Source organism: Saccopteryx leptura, chromosome 5 (genome assembly GCF_036850995.1).
Source record: "Saccopteryx leptura isolate mSacLep1 chromosome 5, mSacLep1_pri_phased_curated, whole genome shotgun sequence".
Lineage (NCBI taxonomy): Eukaryota > Metazoa > Chordata > Mammalia > Chiroptera > Emballonuridae > Saccopteryx > Saccopteryx leptura.
The window spans coordinates 200,522,028-200,539,070 of NC_089507.1; the positions used below are offsets into that span (position 1 = coordinate 200,522,028).

The window sequence follows — 17,043 nt, forward strand, 5'->3', positions numbered from 1 at the left end:
GTGAGCAGGCCACTGGTGTCACCCCCACAGACACACTACATGGTGCGGATGAGCAGGCCACTGGTGTCACCCCCACAGACACACTACATGGTGCGGGTGAGCAGGCCACGGTGTCACCCCCACAGACACACTACATGGTGCGGGTGAACAGGCCACTGGTGTCACCCCCATAGACACACTACATGGTGTGGATGAACAGGCCACTGGTGTCACCCCCACAGACACACTACATGGTGCAGATGAGCAGGCCACTGGTGTCACCCCCACAGACACACTACATGGTGCGGATGAGCAGGCCACGGTGTCACCCCGACAGACACACTACATGGTGCGGATGAGCAGGCCACGGTGTCACCTCCCACAGACACACTACATGGTGCGGATGAGCAGGCCACTGGTGTCACCTCCCACAGACACAGTACATGAAGCGATGAGCAGAGATAGCTTTCCCTTCAGCTCTTGCTGTGTCCTTTTCCTGCCCACCTGTATTGGTGGCATAATCTGGGGTGCCCCCCAGCCCCCTGATAAAAGAGTGGGGAATTGGTCCGGAGGATTCTGCACAGCCATGCCTGCCACCCCGTGGCTTCTCACAGCCTTGCTTTGTTTCGTCCGGCACCTGTTCTGATCGTATTACTACCCCAGTAATAAGTACCTGTGCATATGTCTGTTTGGTTTTCGTTCTGGCTGATGGTCTCCTCTCCTTCCTTCCTGTTTCCTTTCTCTCTCTGAGCAAACTTTGACTGAGCATCTCTATCTGATGATGTCAAGCACCATTGCTGCATGGTGTGCCAGAAAATTCTGTTCTCCACTCTCCTGGGACTTAGAGTTTACTCCAAGTTTAATGTAAGTTAAAGAGGAGAAGGGAGCAGACAGGAGAGAGTTGTGTGAATTTCCTCTGAAACCAGCAGAAAGGCAAATGATTTAGGTGAAGCTGCAGCGAATTCTGAGGTGGAGGGCGTGAGGTTGAAACGGCTTGTTGTCAGCCTCAAAACCCCAGAGATTAGCAATCATCTTATTTATCAGGCACTTTCTATTTACAAAGTGCTTTGCTGCCATTCCCTTGTTTCAGTCTCGTGGCATTAAATGAGGACATGTAATGGAATGCAGAATGGAGGCTCAGAGAGGTTAAGCAACTTGCCTAAGGTCACACAGCCTGGGAGCAGTCATCTCAGAGGAAAGTAGAAAACGTATTGGGATCTTGAAGATGGGGGAAAGATTCTGAAACTGTTTGTGGGAAATGGATTGTAGAGTTAAAACATGCATCTCCCCATTGTTTGAATTAATCTCTTCGTGCTCGGAGACGTGGGAACAGAGAGAGCCGGGCTCCCGTGATCCGGTGGCCCTGCCTGCCTTCCCCTTCAGCAGGTGTCGGTTTGGGAGTGAGTCAGAGGAGCTGGGCATTTAGCATCTCCATAGCTGGCCTCAGTTTCCCCGGCTTCTCAACACCGTCTGAGTGCAAACATGGAGTTCAACGAAAAGCCTTTTCCTTCTAGTGCTCAAGTCCTGCAGCGGCCATCAAGAATAATGCTACTTCTGTAACATTTTGCTGCTGTGTTCCCTTTAGAATCTAACTCCTGTGTCTTGGACACTTTGCTCTTAATAGTTGGAAGTGTAAAAAATAATCAAGCTTGCCAGGGTAGGTGGTGGGGGTCCAGCATCCATCTGTAGAGAATGCAGTCGCCATAGTAACCCAAACAGTGCCACTCGGCTGAGGAGTCACGGGCAGTGATAAGGAAGGGGTGGGGGAGGCTTGGCAGAGAAGGTGGCCTGGACGTGAGAGAGCCCAGGTGTTCCCGTCCAGTTCTTCTCGGACTCTCAGTGGTGAGGGACCAGTTTGTTGACCTCCCCTGGCCTCCCCCCCACCAAATCTGTAGCAGATAGATCAGTGCCCTGTTGTGTGTGACCAGCGTACGGGTCATGCTATGTGTAGCTTGCTACACGAGCTTGATAATGCCCGGCTGATAATGACGCTTGGGCGTCACAGCAGTGTCTAATTGCCGTAAACATATCTGAACGCCGGCTCTCCGGGGTTCAGCATTTTTCTTGCTGCAGACGAGGAACAAAGGGGTAAGAGTGAGGCCTGACCCCGGGACCACGCTGTTTTGCAGACTTAGGGAGAATTAATTCCATGAAATGCTGACCACGACAGCCTGGCTCCTTGGAGAACCCGGCGGGGGGCAGGCCGGCAGGACAGCAAGGATTCCAGGGTCTGCAGGCTGCGGAGGGTGAGGGGGACGAGCACAGAGGAGAGCGATGAGGGACAGCAGAGGTGACAGCATCGAAGGTGGGGGTCAGAGATCTGGGCTAGACAGGCTGGGGTCACATGAGGCACGTGGACCCCGTGTCACCAGACCTTCCAGTTTTCCAGGAGAATCCAGGAATCTCAGTCGTTTAAATAAAAGCTCTTGTTTTTCAAAGTTGCCAGCGAGTCCAACACCTTTAAAGCACTGTGCAGGCCAAACCAGCGCACTTCTGTGGGCTGCTGGCGGGTCCTTCTCTGTGGGTGGTGAGACTGGGTTCAGCTCTCGTGGTGGCTGTTTTGGTCTTGAGCTCAGGGAGGTGTTGAAGGGAAGGCCATTCTCAGCGTTGAAAGGCACTGAGGTTGGCTGGTGCCAGTGGGGGACCCTTCCTTTGGGAGCCTTTGTTATTAACACAGGTTACAGAAGAAGTGGGAGGAAGCAGGAGAGAGTTTTGTGAATTTCCTGTGAAACCTCTCTAACCCTGGGCATCGGGCATTGAGACCAAGAGTGGGCAAGTGAGCTCAGCCCAGGCCTGGCTCCCACTGAACCGCCATCTGCTGTGGCGGAGGGCGTGCGTGCACTGGAGCCTGCCATCTGCCTGGGCGGAGGGCTGTGGGCTCCTGGCCGGCCACCTGCCGCAGCCTCCCTGGGAGGGAGCCGCTAGGCTCTGCCTTACACCCGGGTGGGGCGGAGCTGGGTGGGGGCCTTCGCGCCTCCTCCTGGGGCTCTTTGTCCAGGAGGCACAGGCCCAGCGCTTCATCGGGGGTCAGTCTGTTCCACCCAGACGGCACTTGAGTCTCTGTTTCCGTATATTCCTCTGCAGTACATTTCGGAGGAGAGGTTAGGTGTTTGCTTTTTCCAGCTGAGTCTGCGTTGTTTACATTTCTGGGGTCTTCCCTGTGAGCTTGGCAGGAATGGCCCCTCCTCATGTTTCAAGTTTCAGCTCAGATGTCCTCAACTCAGGGACAGCCTTTCTGACACCCTGTGCCAGCTGCAGCCTCCTCCTCCTCCCTGGCCTCCTCTTCCCCTAGCATCCTCCCCCCCTGACCTCCTCCTGCCTGGCCTCCCACCCCCCCAGCCTCCTCCTGCCTGGCCTCCTCCACCCCCTAGCCTCCTCCCCCCTGACCTCCTCCCCCCCCCGGCCTCCTCCCCCCTCTAGCCTCCCTGGCCTCCTCCCCCCTGGCCTCCTCCCTCCCTAGCCTCCTCCCCCCCTGACCTCTACCTCCCTAGCCTCCTCCTCCTTGCCCTCCCCCTAGCCTCCTCCCCCCCAGCCTCCCCCTCCACCCTCCTCCTTCCCTAGCCTCCTCCCTCCCTAGCCTCCTCTCTCCCTAGCCTCCTCCTCCTTGCCCTCCCCCTAGCCTCCTCCCCCCAGGCCTCCTCCCCCCTGTAGCCTCCCTAGCCTCCTCCCCCCCTGGCCTCCTCCCTCCCTAGCCTCCTCCCCCCCCAGCCTCCTCCCTTCCTAGCCTCCTCCCCCCCTGGCCTCCTCCCTCCCTAGCCTCCTCCCCCCTCTAGCCTCCTCCCCACCTGGCCTCCTTCCCCCTGGCCTCCTCCTGCCTGGCCTCCTCCTCCCCTGGCCTCCTCCCCCCCTAGCCTCCTCCCCCCCTGGCCTCCTCCCCCCCTAGCCTCCTCCCCCCTCTAGCCTCCTCCCCCCCTGGCCTCCTCCCCCCCTGGCATCCTCCTGCCTGGCCTCCTCCCCCCCGGCCTCCTCCCCCCTGGCCTCCTCCCCCCTCTAGCCTCCTCCCCCCCTGGCGTCCTCCTGCCTGGCCTCCTCCCCCCCTGGCCTCCTCCCCCCCTGGCCTCCTCCCCCCCTAGCCTCCTCCCCCCTCTAGCCTCCTCCCTCCCTGGCCTCCTCCCCCCCTGGCCTCCTCCCCACTGGCCTCCTCCCCCCCTGGCCTCCTCCCCCCCTGGCCTCCTCTCCCCTGGCCTTCTCCCTCCTCTAGCCTCCTCCTCCCCTGGCCTCCTTCCCCCTGGCCTCCTCCTCTTCTGGTCTCCTCTTCCTCCTCAGCCTTTTTCTCCCCCTCGTCCTTGACTTTCTCCTTTCCCTTCTACTGGCCCCCTGCTCCCCTCCCCTCTTCCCTGGCCTCTTCTCCCCCCCCATCCTCCCCTTCTCCTGGGCCTCCTTTCCCCTCTCTTCCTCTGCTTGTTTCCATCACAGCACCCTGTGCTCCTCTGGTTACTGTGTTTCTTGTTTCCCTCCCTGATTGTCTGTCTTTCCCACTGTGTTGAGCATTTTCTTGGTACACACTGAAAAGAGAAACAAAGGTACATTTTTGATAGATATTATCAAGTTCTCCCCAAAATAGGCTGTACCAGTTTACATTCCAGCCTACAGCATGTATGACAAGGTTCATTTCCCCACCTTTTGGCTGACACTGAATGTCAATCTGGAGTTTTCGCTACTCTGATAGGGATAAAAGTGGTTTGTTTGGCCTTTCTTTGGTGAGTCACTAGGCTGAGTCTGTTTTCTCATGTTAACTGGCCATTTGTATTTCTCCTCTAAATTGTTTACTTTTAGAAGGAATGGTATACTTTCATTATTGCGCCAGGGGGTGAGTGGGTGGGGGGAATTCTCAGAAAAGAATCGTCACCTGGACAGACATCCCCCAAACATGCTAGTTAGAGACCGTCTGAATGGAATTAGACTCAGCAAGCATGTGCTCTAAGGAGATGGGGGTGCGCATAAGTTGCCATAATCATTTCTGAAAATAGTGACATTCTGGGCATTAGCTAACTAGCCCCCTGTGGCTTTTGAACATTTGAAATGTGGCCAGTGAAAATGGGGAACTGTATCTGATTTCATTTTAATTGAGTTTAAATTTAAATTGTCTCACATGACCAGCAGCTGCCATACTGGTCAGTGCGACCACAGGTCATTGGTTGCTCCCAGTGTGAACACGCCGATACCCTCCCCGGGGTGGGTGCTGGATTCAGAAGACGTCGTCTCAGGTGGCGCAGGCCCTTCTGTTTGTAAGCCCGCCTGGCTGTACTAACGTTCCTCGGCGTCATGTTTTTCTCGTTTCAGGGACTGTTGTGGGTGTCGTTCTGTACACGGGCAGAGAACTCCGGAGCGTCATGAATACCTCCAATCCTCGGAGTAAGGTGTGTACACGGCCACGGGCGTGTCTCCTTGTCAGACGTTTTGACCTGATGTACTTTGGTGATTGGTGTTGGGGGTGAGGAGCTAGATTTAGAAACTGGAACATCTAACAGTATCACCCCATTTATACAAACTTACTGTCTTTTCATATGCATAGATATACGTATGTACACACAAACGTATACACGTATGTATATGTGTATTTATATGTAGGTAGATATACACACGTGTAACAATACATAAGGAGGTATTCACATATATATATATGAATACGTAAAATTAAAAAATATTTTAAAATTTTAATTATATTTTTTAAAATTAAAAAATATCTTATGACCAAAGGATTTTATTCCCGTTTTTAAATACATACTATTTTAAAAGCTTTTAAGTGAAAGCAGGCTTCTGTTTGCTTTGCGGTATGCCGTGTCCTTCACATGCACCTCATCCAACCTTGCACTAGCTGTGCGCACACATGCTTCCCGGGGCCCCATTCACAGGAGAAGCAGCCCGGAGACCAGTCACGCCCTGCCCGAGCGGGTGGCGGGGAGGAGGAGCAGGGCCAGGCAGGGTTCAGAGCTCTGCTGACCGCCCGCAGGCTCCGATCTCCGTCTGCCAAGGGGCTCCGTGACCACTCGTTCCACACTGACCCTCCCAGCCCCACGCGCCTCCGGTTTTTAAGTCAGAATGCTGCAGAATGATTTCCTCTTGTTAATTTCGTGAGCAAATGCCATGTTTCCCGACTCCATTCATTTTCACCCACCATCACAACTCTAAATGTCATTTATTTGACGTCTTTGTCTCATCTTCGGCCGTATTCCTGTGAAAGTTATGGATTTGCTGTGCTAGTTACATTTAAAAAAAAATTGTAATGATTACAGTAATAATGTTCATTAATGCAGCACCTCAAAATCAGGTGGCCCCAGAGGTGTGTGCCCTGAGCTTTCAGGCACACCCAGATTCAGGCACGACGCAGGGAGGGTAGACCTGGTCACATCACAGGGCGCTGAGTAGGACAGTCGAGACTTCACAGCGTACAGCTCTACCGAGCACAGAAGCCTGCTTATATGATTCCAAGTCTAAATCTTCCTAAGTCAATAAAGAACCCAGAAAGCAGAGTTCTTTGAGGTCCCTTGGTTGTATCAGCCCATGGCGCCCAGTGTTCTCAACCAGTCTCACCTGAGTGGCGGTGTCCACAGGCGGAGAACCGCTCTCCAGGCGGGCTGTGGGTTGGACCAGCTAATCCCAAGCTTCTCGTTGTGCCTGGTCCCCCAGATTGGCCTGTTTGACCTGGAAGTCAACTGCCTCACAAAGATCCTCTTTGGCGCTCTGGTGGTGGTGTCGCTGGTCATGGTGGCCCTGCAGCACTTCGCTGGTTGTTGGTACCTGCAGATAATCCGCTTCCTCCTCCTGTTTTCCAACATCATTCCCATCAGGTAAGGAGAGCACAAGCTTGTGTTTGGGCACCATGACAGTTTTTAAAAATTTTTTTCCCATTGATTTGAGAGAGAGAGAAAGAGAGAAAGAGAAGCATCAACCTGTTCCACTTAGTTGTTCCATTTAGTTGTGCACTTACCGATTGCTTCTCACATGTGCCCTGACCGGGGTTTAACCTGTGACTTTGCTGTGCCGAGATGACGCTCTGTCCACTGACCCACCCGCCAGGGCTGACAGTTTTTGTTTAATAGCTGGTCCCTTGGCTGAGTGATGACTGAGCATGTGAACCGTGTTTTGTGGCTGTAGCGTTCGAAGGGCACATGCGTCCATAATCCATCCTTTCTTGAATGACTCTGTTGAAAAGATCTTGCCTTGCCTTGCCCAGTCTACGACAGGGATGCCAATTAGAGTTCATCTCATCCGCCAGCTCCAAGAGGTCGGTAGTGTTTGTGGGAAGTGCTGTGTGGAGAAGGATGCTGAGCCTGAGTCTGGGCTCAACTGACTCAGAGTGACACCGTTATAACACTGGGATTGACAAGCAACAGAAGCTGGATGCTACATGCCAGTTGTTTGCTTGCCTCACTTAGAAGCTGAATGAATGGATTAAAAATGATGTAAGTAATAGATTAAAGTAGGAAACAGCAAAGAAGCCCTGGATGGATAGCTCAGTTGGTTCGAGGGTCATCCCCATATGCCGAGGTTGCGGGTTCAATCCCCAGTCAGGACACATAGAGGAAACAACCAATGAATGTACAAATAAGTGAAACCACAAATTGATGTCTCTCTCTAAAATCAATTAATCAATCAATACAAATTTATTTTTAAAAGGAAAAAAAGCAAAGATTCACAGTAGCAAAAGATTAAAATAAAAATCACCTCTGTCTCACAACTAAGTGATCATTGCTGTTAATATTTTGGGATGTATTTTTTCTAGACTGCTTTCTGTTTTAGACAAAAGGGATTCTACTCTGCATAAAATCTGAACCCTCCCCTTTTAAGATCCGCGTGTTGTCGATAACTCTTCATATCAGGTCCACTTGCATTCCATCGTTCAGTGCCCTGGTTTATGGTCTAGGTTTAACAGTTTACTTAGCTGCATATTGTTGGGTGCTTGTTTCTACTTTTATTCCATAGTAAATGATCGCTAGTTATTAAAATTAGCCATATATTTTTTCCTGAAACTTTTAGTGCTTATAATGTCTGTCTTACACTTGATACTGTCTTTTCTTTTGCATATGTATATCATCTTCATTAGAGTTTGTCCTTTTCTGAGGACAGAGGCTGTGGTTTGGTATGGCAGTGTGACCAGTACAGGGGGGTTGAACTCCTAGCTAGTGGGCTCCGGATGATAGTTTCAAAGAATAAATAAGTCTACTTTATTTCCAGCAAAAAAACCCCCCAAAAACTGTGTGTGGTGAAGTGTTTAGTAAAACTGTCGTCTTTAAAATTCTATCTACCACATGAATGAAAATCAGTGAACTGAATCTTTTTATGGCCCAGGGCTAGCCAGTAAAGTCATAAGCAGTTTGATTCAAGGATCATGAATGGATTTGAGGATTTCTTTCTTCTTCTTCTTTTTTTTTTTTTTTTTGCAATAGCATAATATTTTAAAATGAGTAGAATACATGACATGGAGTACTGTTTAGCCTTAAAAAGGAAGGAAATTCTGACACGCTACAATATAGATGAACCCTGAAGACATGCTGAGTGATATAAACCGGTCACACACTTGCAAAAATGATGTCTGATTCCACTTGTGGGAGGTACCTAGAATAGACCCCTAGGAACAGAAAGTAGGATGGTGGTTTCCAGGGGGCGGGGCAGTGGGGAGTTACTGTTCAGTGGGAGTGGCATTTCAGCTCGGGGAAGATGGACAGGTCGTGAGGAGGGATGGTGGGGACGGTCACACAGCAGTGTGAATGCACTCAATGCCACTGAACTGGACGCTTAAAATGGTTTAAACCGTAAACTTTAGGTTGTGCATATTTTACCACAATTTAAAAAAATGAGTATAGTGTCAAAATTATATATATTAGCTCAGATGATCGGTAATTAAAAAGAAAAGTAAAACTAAAATAACGACCCTTTCGGTATTTTAAGTGACCTTGGTCCATGATAGAATCACTTCACGGAAATAACAATTTGCTTTCCTGATACTTGACAGTGGTGTTGATTTGTGTTGTATGTGGAGATGCAGCCCCAACTGTGGCTTCTACTGGGAGTGAGTCCAGATGTGCACAGATGATGTGCATCGAGAGCCCTTGCTGTTTTGCTGTTTGCAGAGGAGACGGAAGGAGCCTTGTGTATAGCCTGTTAACCGCTTTGCTCTGGTTTTCTGACCAGTTTGCGTGTGAACCTGGACATGGGCAAGATCGTGTACAGCTGGGTGATTCGCAGGGATTCAAAAATCCCGGGAACTGTGGTTCGCTCCAGCACGATTCCTGAGCAGCTGGGGAGGATTTCTTACTTACTCACAGACAAGACAGGTGAGCTTCCTGCCCCCCTCTCCACCCCCCCAGGATTCAAGGTGCTTGAATCCTCCTTCTGGAAGTAAGAGGGATGCATACTGCTGCTCTTTCCTTTTCTTCATCTTTTAATGAAGATTGAATATTTGGTGATGATGCTGGATAACCACAGGGCTTTATATAACACGACTTAGGTGCAGAGCACGGTTCTGGGGTGTTTCTATATAGTTACTCAGTTGTTCCTCATCCTAACCTTGTATTTTGACAGACGAAGAAGTATAAGTTCACTGACTTGTCAGAAGCTCATAGTGGCAGAAGCAGGCTCTGAGCTAAGGCAGTCTGGCTTCCAATCCTGACCTCATCACCACACCCCAGATAACTGCTCCACAGTGTACTATCCTGGTGGTTAAGAGCAAGGACTGGGGACTGGGCAGAAGTGGGGATGAGCTTTATCTCCACCATATACTGTCCACAGGAGAAAAGATCTGGAGTGGCTTGCCACATCAGAGAAAGAGTGGGTTTCAATAAGGAGGGGAGCCAGGAAAATTCCAGAGGTGTCAGCACCAGGACCCCTCGACGGGCTCTGGAAGGTTCTGTCACTGGGGTGACTTGACTATTCATCTTCCATGCATGTCTCTGTTAGCTCAAGGTTCAGGATCTTTCCAGATAGAATCTGATTGGATTAGTGTATGTCATGTGCCACCTCTTGGCCAATGGAATGCGTCGGGCACCCTGATTGACACTCCCTCTGGACCAATTCCAGAAAATGAGGGTGGTAATTTCCCCATGGAAATCCAGGGTGCCATTTTCAAAAGAAAGGGAATTGGATTCCGGGCCAAAAAACACCTCAACAAAAGCAGGGACAGTGCTGAAATCAGTGTGTGACATGTAGTAAACACTCAGAGAATTACTGCTAATGCTAACAAAGCTTCAGGGCGTAGATACAGACAGTTACTCATTTGCCTTGTATTTCAGGAACTCTTACCCAGAACGAGATGGTTTTCAAACGGCTCCATCTGGGCACAGTGGCCTATGGCCTTGACTCAATGGACGAAGTACAGAGCCACATCTTTAGTATTTATACCCAGGTAACTCTCTCTGTTTCTCTACCCAAAACAACTTCTTATCTTTGTGAACACCTGCATTGAGATGTAACTCATAATACCGTATGATTTACGCTTGTACTGTCCTGCTCCCTCTTGGGGACTGAGACTTCTGGTGTGGACCGTTGGTGGCCCAGGTCCCCTCCCCACTCTCACACAGACTGGTTACACTGCTGCCATCAGCTTAGGGCAGGTGAGCCACCCTGTTTCTGTGTCTTAGAATAGATTCTTCCTTCTCAGCCATCAGCCAGCCGGGTGCCTGCCGGGCTTCTCCTGAGGGCTCACCGTGTGCCGGCCTGAACCCCCTGTGGTCCCCTTCTCTGCAGCGCGGGTCTGCCGATGACTGTGTCAGACAGCTTCATAGTCCCCCGGCAGGAGACATCCCCTTGCCCATTTTGGTGGTATTTTTAAGAGCTTGTGATATTTACAGAAGCCATTCCTTCTCGGGGTATTTGTGGAGTTCAGCTTTTATGGTCCATTTTTGGCTTAGCACAGATAACACTCTTTGTAAAGTGTTAAAAGTCAGAAAACGACATTTCTTACCATGAACTTTAACTCCTAACCCTTCCTTAGTGGAAGCTCATAAATCAGTTTGCCCATCCTGGCCTTGAGTATAAATTAGCTAAGTGTTACGGGGTTAAGGGTTAGATCATCTCAAAGTTGGTGTGAGCTCCAAATTAGAGTACTCCCCTGCCAAATGTGCGTGCGCACCCCTCTCTCATGACATACGAAACTCCTGTAGTAAACACGTGCATACTTTTGTGATGAGAGGTATGAAGGCTTTCCTGTGTGTGTGTTTTTTCACAGCTTTATTGAGGTATAATTTACATACCATAAAATTCACCTATGTTAAGGGTACAATTTAGTGATTTTTTTTTTTTTTTAGTAAATTACAGAGTTATGGAACCACCACCACAATTCAATCTTAGAATATACCCACCACCTCAGAAAGATTCCCTTGAGCCCGTTACATCATTCACCTTACCTTTAGAGTTTATCACTAGGATTTTGTAACAGGGTTTTGTCAAGTGTTTGGAAACTCCTGGGTGTGATCACTTGGGAAGGTCAGGATCCCTAGACCCACTTTCAGCAGGTGGACCAGGTAGTTCCAGAGTAGAACAGTTTGAGAACACCTGCCATGCACCTGAGCTTTGCCCTTATTTTTCAGAACATCCGGGTCTAAATCTGTGGACTCCCAAGACATAATTTGCACGATGACCCCTGCAGGAGGAAAAGATTAGCATGTCCATTTACATTTTATCTGCATCATCCAAATTAAAGCGAAGTGGACCTTTACTAATAGTTTTGAGGTTGACCCCGGGACCCTCGCTGCATAGATCAGACCGGCGCTGGTCAGGTGTCGCCCTTGAGGTGTCCTGTGGAAGAAGTTGGAACTCTAGGATCGGTGCTTTTCGGAACATTAACGAGTGGACTGCAGGCTAGGAGTGCCAGGTGGCTGGTTTGAGGGGTGTTATTTAACAAAGGGAACCTCGTAAAGAAGGCAGGTGGTTTTAAAAGATTCCTGCAGGAAAAGCCCAGATTATTAATACAAGCCCAAGTAAAACTGCAGGAAAATGGCCAGTCCCCTATGAGGTCAAACCACGACAGGCTGTTGCAGTGTGGTGATTGTTCCTCCGGCTTCTCTATTTATGGGTACCCCTAAAACACAATTGAAGTATAATTCACAAACCACACAAAATTTACCCCGTTAAAGAGTATGGTTCTCAGAGTTTTTCAGTATGTTCTCAACATTGTACGATCATCGCTGCTGTGTAATTTCCAAACATGTTCATCACCCCCAAAAGAAACCTCAACCTACTCCTTACTCCCTCAACCCCCGGCAACCACCAGTCTGCTTGCTGTCTTACGGATTTGCCTGTCCTGGACATTTCATGTAAATGAGATCACGTGATGCCTTTTGTAACTGGCCTGTTTCACTCAACATACTATCTTCAGCGTTCTTCCAGGTTGTATCTTGTGTGAGAACTTCATTCCCCTTTACGATTGTATAACAGATATGACAAGTTTTAAACCTAGAATTTCCAGTACCTCTTCCCTGACTATATGTTGTTATTTTGAGTTATTAACTAGTCCTATGAAAAATGCTAGGGTGTTTTTTTTCGTATATTTTTAGATTTTTTAAAAAAATTTTTATTAAGTGAGAGGTAAGGAGGCAGAGAGACAGATTCCCGCATGTGCTCTGACTGGGATCTACCCAGAAAGCCCACTAGGAGGTGATGCTGTGCCCATCTTGGGCTGCTGCAACATTGCTTGGCAACTGAACTATTTTAGCGCCTGAGGCGAGGACATGGAGCCATCCTCAGCGTCCGGGGCCAACTTGCTGGAACCAATCGAGCCATGGCTGCAGGTGGGGCAGAGAGAGAGAGAGAGAGAGAAACAGAAGGACAAGGGATGAGGGGTGGAGAAGCAGATGGTTGCTTCCTGACTGGAAATCAAACCCAGGACTTCCACACTCTTGGCCAATGCTCTACCACTGAACCAACTGGTCAGGGCTGAATTTCACCTTTTATTGTTTTATAATACAGAATACAGTATTTATACAAAATTAAATATACATACATGGAGGATATGCAAACAATTTTCCCCAATGTGTTGCATAATCAAAATATTTTGAGACAACTGGTCTATATTACCTGAAATATGTAGTCATCTATTTTATTTTTTTCGCCCCAGCAAGTGGAAATATCTTGAACTCTTGTTACTATATGTGTCTCCACAGAAGACTAAGCTCAGCACTTTTGCGTGTGCCTCGAGGCTTTTTGTACTTGTAAATTCCTATGTTTCCAAAATCATAATTGATATGATTCTACCCATTTTGATGTATGAACTGTCATTTTTTACTTAATATTTATACTTTGTCTCTGCTACTGTTTTAGGATTTGTTGTTAGAATGGGAATTGACTGAGCTTTTTTCTCTTTTCTGTTGAATGAGCATGTTGGTGAGTGGGAGTTTCTGGTTTATCTTGTGCTCATGATGCTCCAGGTTGTTAGTGCTCACCGTGGCCCAATGGGAGTTTCTGGTTTATCTTGTGCTCATGATGCCTCCAGGTTGTTAGTACTCACCGTGGCCCAATGGGAGTTTCTGGTTTATCTTGTGCTCATGATGCTTCAGGTTGTTAGTACTCACCGTGGCCCAGACCAGTGCTTTTCAACCGCTGGTCTGCAGACTGGTCCACCTGAAGTTCCATGCCAGTCTGTGAAAGAGTTAACCACCCTCCTGTTGTATGAAGATTGTAGGCCCAGCAATGGTCTTAGTCGAATTTGCTTATGCTCAGGGTGAATCCTGCCTTGGTGGTCCCCAAAATAATTTTCCTATTTTCATTGGGTCCCCAAGTGTAAAAAGGCTGAAAACTACTTTCCCAGACAGTGTCGTCCTCGCTTTCTGCATTCATAGGACACATAGTGAGGTTTCTGTTTCCTCGAGCAAGAATTTTTTATCTGTATGTTTTTCTCTGGGACACAGCTTACTTTGTTTTTTTTCTCATTTAAAGAACTTCTGGTATTTCTTATTATGCTTTTTTGGGGGTTGGAAATAAAAAACGATGGATACATACAAAAGATAAACCAACCTGCCCCCCCCAAATGGAAACATTAAAATTACCTGTATTAACATTGTGCAGAAATTACCAGTGTTAACACCTGGGTGTTTAATATGTAGAATTGTTTCTTTGCCTTTGTGTGTTTGGAGAGATTATGCTGTGTGTGTGTGTGTATGTGTGTGTGTGTTTAAATAAGAAGGCATCATATTTTTGCAATCCTTTTAATTTTTTTTATTAATTTTTAGAGAGGAGAGAGAGAGAGAGAGAGAGAGAGAGAGAGAGAGAGAAGGGGGAGGGAGGAGCAGGAAGCATCAACTCCCATATGTGCCTTGACCAGGCAAGCCCAGGGTTTTGAACCGGCGACCTCAGCGTTTCCAGGTCGACGCTTTATCCACTGCACCACCACAGGTCAGGCTGCAGTTCTTTTAAACTAAAGTTGAACTTCAGAGTTTTGTGTAGTTAGAATACAAACACACACGCACACACGCCCCCCCCCCCACATTTTGTAAGCAACATTTAGTTGGATGACCCACCAAAATGCAGTCATCAATATAAATCACAGTATAAACAACTTTTTAAAAACTCAAAACATGTTTGTATAAGCAACATTTTAAAAACTCAAAATTCATACAAAAATGCATGATGAACCCCATACTGAAAATTTAAATTGCCAGGATCCAGCCTGAGCGGTGAGGCCTCCCCTACTTCCTGGCCCTGGTTTTGTAGTGTCGATGGCTTTATATCCTGGCTCTCAGCCTCGGCATGTGACATACTGGGCTGGATGATTCTTTGCTGTGAGGGCCGTCATATACATTCTAGGATTTTAACAGAGTCCTGTCCCTTACCATCTAGATGTCTGCAGTGTACGTCCCCTCACTCCAGTAGTGACAACTCAGAACATCTCCAGATATTGCCAGATGGGAAAAATCTCCCAAGTTGAGAACCCCTGGGGTATTGGGGTTTCAATTTCAAGGAATTGAAATTTATTGCCTGTGTCATGCTCTAAGATGTCCACTGTTAGTGACCATTGTATTGATTCAGTCACTTAATCAGCCTCCAACTCAGTTGAGTCATTTGAAAGTAGTAGCTCTGAGCCTCTCTCTGTGGGGGGTGCTTCTTTGAGGTTAACGAGTTAACAGCTTTGAACTTTATTTGGGGAGTATAAAGTGGGACAATGGAAACAGGAATTCCTTTTCTTCTGTAAGTGCGTGTTTATGTTCATTGCAATCCCTCCATAATATCCATTAATATTACGAACGTCCGTTAAGTGATGTTGAAGTTCCGGTTGCATTTAGAAAGAAAATTGCTATTCACGGTGACTCAGTATTTGATTTTTGTATCAGTCTTTCCTGTTGTACAAACCGGAGTTCTCGCTGGGAAACGCCCCTGCCATGGGTCATTAATGAGAAGCTGGGGCCTAGTTTTCATTGATTCTCCGCGTCTCGTTGACGGGCTGGGATGGCATAGAATGACTTAGCAGGATTAGATGGTGCGAGATACCCACCCAGAGGGGCCTTTGTGATACGCAAGTCTTGGTTCCTCTGCCAGCTCCTGACCTAGTGTGGAGCTGTGTTGGCCTCTTTTTCCTCCGTAGGAGGACCAGTAGTTTTTTTCCCCAGGGCAGAAAGACTCGTAACCTGCCTCTGTGGATGCCACATCTGTTTTGATTTTCCCCTGGTATTTTTTAAGTAAGAAGAAATGTGTGTAGGTTAAAGGGCCTATGGGCAGGAGGCTACAGATAAACACTGTACCATGTGAAACTCTTCCATATGGGGAATGTGAGGATGTTTGAAGACAGGGCCCTAATATATACTAATACTGGCAAGAGACCCCTGGTAATTACCAGGGCCTTAATAATATGTGTGGATTGCCGTTTGGTGTGTGAATGGGCCTTCTACTTAAAAATTAAAAGGGAATTTCAGAATCAATGATTATGACCCCTCCTCCTTGAGGCACCTAAGTAGGAAAGGGGATACGCGTGAATTTAAGAGAGAAAGAAATGAACACGGAGACGTGTAAACCAGTCGCTGGTGGTCGTGGCCCGTCACCCTCATCTTCTGATGCATCATCAAATGATTCCCTGATCCGAAAGGGAAGTCCTTTAGCAAAACAATCTGGGCTGTCTGTGTTCTCCCGCATTTGAAATATTAGTGGAAGTGTTTGATTTCTATAGTCCTGAAATCAGATTGCTAATAAAATCCAAAGATCTGAGAAGGGTGCCCTCAACCAGGCCTTCCCTTCAAACCCGCGGTTACTGAAGCTGGCCGGCCAAAGCAATTATTTTGTCAGAGGTCTAGTTATTGCCCCTCATTTTAAATCATAATTTGGTCCAGGTGCCGAGGAATGCAGGCCGAAACGAAGCCACGCGTCCATGCTTAGAACGTACATTGGAGAACTTGGAAAAAGCGTTCTTCACTGACTCCCTCCAGGAGAGAGAACCTTTCTGTGTAACTCTTAGGTCCTCCTTATAATTCTGGAGTTAAATTCTTCGTAATCAAAAGCACTTGGCAAATAATGATTCATTTAAACTGTAGTTCTGATTCATTACTCTAATTATTGTTACCATGCCGTGCCCTTTGGCCTGGAAGTGAAACTCGTGTCCTCTTGACACCAGAGGTTAACAGAGCAGGAAGCCAGAGCGGTGTGTGTGCCGGCATGACAAGAATAATTTAGTAATTGTCTAATTACCTGCGGAGTGTAGTGCCACGGCTAAAAATAGTATTAAAAAATTAAACGAAAGTCATTTTCTTGTTCCTCGTAACCCATCTGTTCTCTATTTTGGGCAACCATGTGTTCACGGGTATAAAACACGATTCATTCTCAAAGGTCGGATCGCTTCTCCTCCACTGGTTAAATATGTTTTTAGTGGAATGTAGATCCAGTATGTCCATAAGCATCTGTAGCTCCCGGGGCCCAGCTGTGGAGGCAGGAAGACTACTGCAGGTCCTCGGTCCAAAACAGTGATTTGAAATCTGGAACTGATGTTGGTCCATCTGGTATTTATTTCTTCCTGAGGTGGAGAAAAAAAAAATTGATGTCAGGTCAAGACCCCCCCCCCACCCCCATTACTTTAGAAATAGTAAATTGTTTATTTGTTCAGCGAGTATCTCCTGCTTCAGGTTCTAGGGGCGCAGCTGGCTGTTT

At 47.9% G+C, this 17,043-nt stretch overlaps 1 protein-coding gene across 3 annotated transcripts in view; it reads left to right on the forward strand.

Moving 5' to 3' along the window:
- Positions 1 to 17,043, forward strand: part of ATP9A (ATPase phospholipid transporting 9A (putative)) — a 119,846-nt gene that overhangs the window by 59,205 nt on the left and 43,598 nt on the right. For all 3 annotated transcript variants that reach the window (XM_066387477.1, XM_066387478.1, XM_066387479.1), the window contains exons 10-13: positions 5,263 to 5,339; positions 6,610 to 6,770; positions 9,115 to 9,257; positions 10,212 to 10,324. In XM_066387477.1, the coding sequence (XP_066243574.1) occupies positions 5,263 to 5,339; positions 6,610 to 6,770; positions 9,115 to 9,257; positions 10,212 to 10,324 (494 nt within the window). The remainder of the gene's footprint in view (positions 1 to 5,262; positions 5,340 to 6,609; positions 6,771 to 9,114; positions 9,258 to 10,211; positions 10,325 to 17,043) is intronic.